Consider the following 3,413-nt stretch of genomic DNA (forward strand, 5'->3'; position numbering starts at 1 on the left):
TTCAAAAAAGTAAGTTTTTTGGCTTTAATTTTTAAACTAAAAAAGTTACAACTTTTTGTCTTAAGAAAAAAAGATGCGCAATCAAATTTTACATCCATATGTGTGAAATAATAGTTAATTAATCTCAACAAACACAAATTTTTAAACAAGTTATTATTATTTTTAATAATATTCTCTTATAATAATGCTACAAAGTTGTAGTTTTTACAATAAATTTTTTCTGAACTCCGCTTTTCACTTAAAAGAGGGGTAAAAGCTATCACAGGGTTCCCATCCAGCACAGTGCATCCACACAGTGCAGGACTACATATTAAGGGGCCCTGTCATCTTTTTTGAGTGAACATTGAATAGTTTGGTTGAAAATTCATCACTTGTGGCAACTGAAACAATTTCATATTATAAATGAATTTTGATTTATTACAAATTTCTTTTTTTCTTTTGATACTTTAATTATTTTTAACTAAAAATATATATTTTTCTTTTAACAATTCATTGCATATATTCAAACATTACATTATTCCTTCTTTAGAAAAATGTTTTGGCCCTGAAAAGGGCTAATTGTTCTTGGCTGTCTCCTGCTCGATTATGAATCAAATATACAAAAACGTCTTTTTTTCTTATGGGAAATATGTTTTAAACTTCATGGGCTTGCGGAACCTCTAAATACATTTTTTTCAACAAATTTGTTATAATTTAATCTTTGGTGTGCTAAACATCTTTTTTCATGACGTTAGCCTTGGAGTTTACTTAATTTTAAATGTGAAAATCTATAGTTTACTGCCTTCATTTTCGCAGGTAACATGAAGAATATACACTAGTTTATTATGGTGCCTATATTCTATATACTCCCTCTTTCTCATTAGTATCTATGGCAAATAACAGACCTGTCAAAACACAGACACAAGCTGTTGTAAATAGAATGAAGTTTTCCAGTGCATAACAGATGTGATAACGAAATTTCACCCCCCCCCCCCTAACTACGCCATGGAAGTAGTTTATGGGCGGCCCTTAAAAGTATACATTTTTTGGGACCTACTCTAGAATAGTTTCACCTAAACGATAAAATTCAAATTGTTAAATTTCAGCCTTGAAAATTTAAAGTATTTCAAACTTTTTCTTTAAAATTCAATTAAATATTTTAAATTTCAAAACGAACTTGTTCAATATCATATTATTGTAAATAATAACAATTGACATTGTAAGTAATTGGTAAAGTTTTTCTATTAACAAATTCAGAATCTAAAAAATTACCGATCAGAAAATATATTCAGTGCAATTTGCTGGTTTCAATCAATTTCCGGTCACCCGGTCCAGTGATTTTGATATAAAAAATTAATAACAAACCTGTTCTGACATTCTGAGGAGGTGTCGGAGGTTTGGTCGTTGGCGCAGGACCAACAATCGTGGCAGCCAGAGCAGAACTTTGAGAAGCAACTCCCAGGCTCTGAACACTTCCCTGGCTTCCGCCTCTTTGTTTGCTTCTCGGAGTTCCTCCTCCACGAACTCCATGGCCAATTTCATCCAGAATTGCATAATCAATACTCTTTCTCACATATTTAATTGGCTTCTCGGGATTAGCAGGAGCGATGATTTTATATTGACGACTCGTCATTTTGTTGGCAGTAAGAACGCCGATTTCTCTTCGAGCAACTTTTTCCTTGTGGATCATTACTGTTTGAGCAATGTGATTCATCTGACTCTCCATCTCGTCAAGCTGTGAAGTCTGTAAGTCAAGAAGCTGAAGGAAATTATATGCAAGGGTGTTTATTTGATAGGCGACACTAGCCAAGGATTGGGTCGTGTAGTTCTTGGTTTCTTCGAGAGCTATTCTTTTATTTTCGGCTTGGAAATAGTTCGCTTCACAATATTCTGCGACTCGCTCGAGGTTCGTGTGGCTATCCGCGAGGCTGCCTCTTCCCTCAGGAATCTCCTGGCGAAGGAGAGCTGCTAGTTCAGCCATGACTTCAGAGTCGCTGCCCACGCCGGATGAAACCCCGCAGGAGCCAGCACCTGTTTCACTCGACGATACTCACTTTTTAGTAAGCTGGGCGTTATTCTTATTGGGAATATGCATAGGTTGGTTGAAGACTTATCCTTAGGAGATTTAGAGAATTTGCAAATAAGAAAACAGCTATTTCTGTATTAAAATGATTATGCTGAATCTAATTAATTTTGATATATTTTATTCCCTAACAACAGTTACAACATTTCCAAAAGATCTATCTTTTTAAAAAGCTTATATCACGAAAGATCAAGCATTGCTCAAGAATTTTTTTTCCACGATGTTTGAGCTCTTACAATAAAAGTACATCACATTTATTCTTTAGTAAGAAAAGGTAAAAAATATTATTAAAGAATGCTCCGAATAATCAAAAATTATTTGTACCAGACTATTCTGAAGTCTCTCAAGTCTCAGCAATGTGTTTTGGAATAAACTAGTTTTGTTGTTGAGGAAATGAATTCTTATCTACAAGTTAATAAGTTTTGACGTTCTTGTGAAGATACCAAAAAATTTGGAATAAAACCATTATGTTAAGTCTTATAGATTCAGCAAAGATCTTAAATGTCAAAAGAAAGTAATAAGTCAAATAGTGTCTGGAAATAGCTGTATTTTGCAGTAAAGCATTAGTTTTTCCATATTTCGTGCAACTACAAGCATATAAATATTTAAACAAAAACTTTTAATAAAAATGAGGTTATAACTTTTGACATTTAATAAAAGAGTGCTACACGACAGAGGGAAGCAATATGGTGACGATCAAATAATTGTTTGCGGGAGGTAAAAAAGTAGAAAAACGGGTGGGATAATAATCATTAAAGAGATAAAAAACAAAATTATATAAAATGAACTAACGGTATTCAGCCATCATCTCAAATACCAGCTATTACGCCTTCATAAGTTTATAATTACCAAATTGTTTACAAGTGAAAAAAGTCAACTCTATGACACGCACCCATAAAACTTTTGACCATTAACTGTAGCTGGTGGATTTTGCACGATGGGACTGTGTAGTTACGTATGAAATCGAAATCGCGACCTCTGCCTTCGTGAGTTCACACCACTTAAGTAGCTAGCTTTACTTATGTGTCAAAACCACATCTCTAGTAGTCAGCCCCATGCATCGCCCTCATTTTTCTGTTTTCTTACGATCCGGAGGGGAATTTTCGGTTTAACTAATCCAACAGATGGCGCCACAAAAAGTAGGTCTGTCTTTTTCATTGAATTGCATTAAGAAAAAGCAAAAATAATTAAAATTTTGATGCTGTTTGCAAATAAAAGAAAAAAATAGATGATAAAATAAGTATAACTATTACTAATTATTTAAAAAAATAAAAAGTCATGAAAATATGTAGTTAAATATGAATAAAATTTAATTTTGAGATACATTTTGAAAGCAGTTCGAACTTTATAT

General features: G+C 33.1%; 1 protein-coding gene across 5 annotated transcripts in view; it reads right to left on the reverse strand.

Moving 5' to 3' along the window:
• LOC117176110 (abl interactor 2-like) overlaps positions 1–3,011 on the reverse strand; it is a 9,955-nt gene extending 6,944 nt beyond the window's left edge. For 2 of the 5 annotated variants that reach the window (XM_033366157.1, XM_033366156.1), the window contains exons 1-2: positions 2,855–2,986; positions 1,345–2,010 (exon numbers count right to left, since the gene is read on the reverse strand). In XM_033366157.1, coding sequence (XP_033222048.1) covers positions 1,345–2,010; positions 2,855–2,870 — 682 coding nt within the window. In that variant the 5' untranslated portion in view covers positions 2,871–2,986. Of the gene's footprint in view, positions 1–1,344; positions 2,095–2,854 lie in introns of all 5 variants that reach the window. The other 3 variants (XM_033366159.1, XM_033366160.1, XM_033366158.1) reach the window with 3 other exon arrangements.
• Positions 3,012–3,413: the final 402 nt, after the last annotated feature.

This window comes from Belonocnema kinseyi, chromosome 7 (genome assembly GCF_010883055.1).
Source record: "Belonocnema kinseyi isolate 2016_QV_RU_SX_M_011 chromosome 7, B_treatae_v1, whole genome shotgun sequence".
NCBI classification, from domain to species: Eukaryota; Metazoa; Arthropoda; class Insecta; order Hymenoptera; family Cynipidae; genus Belonocnema; species Belonocnema kinseyi.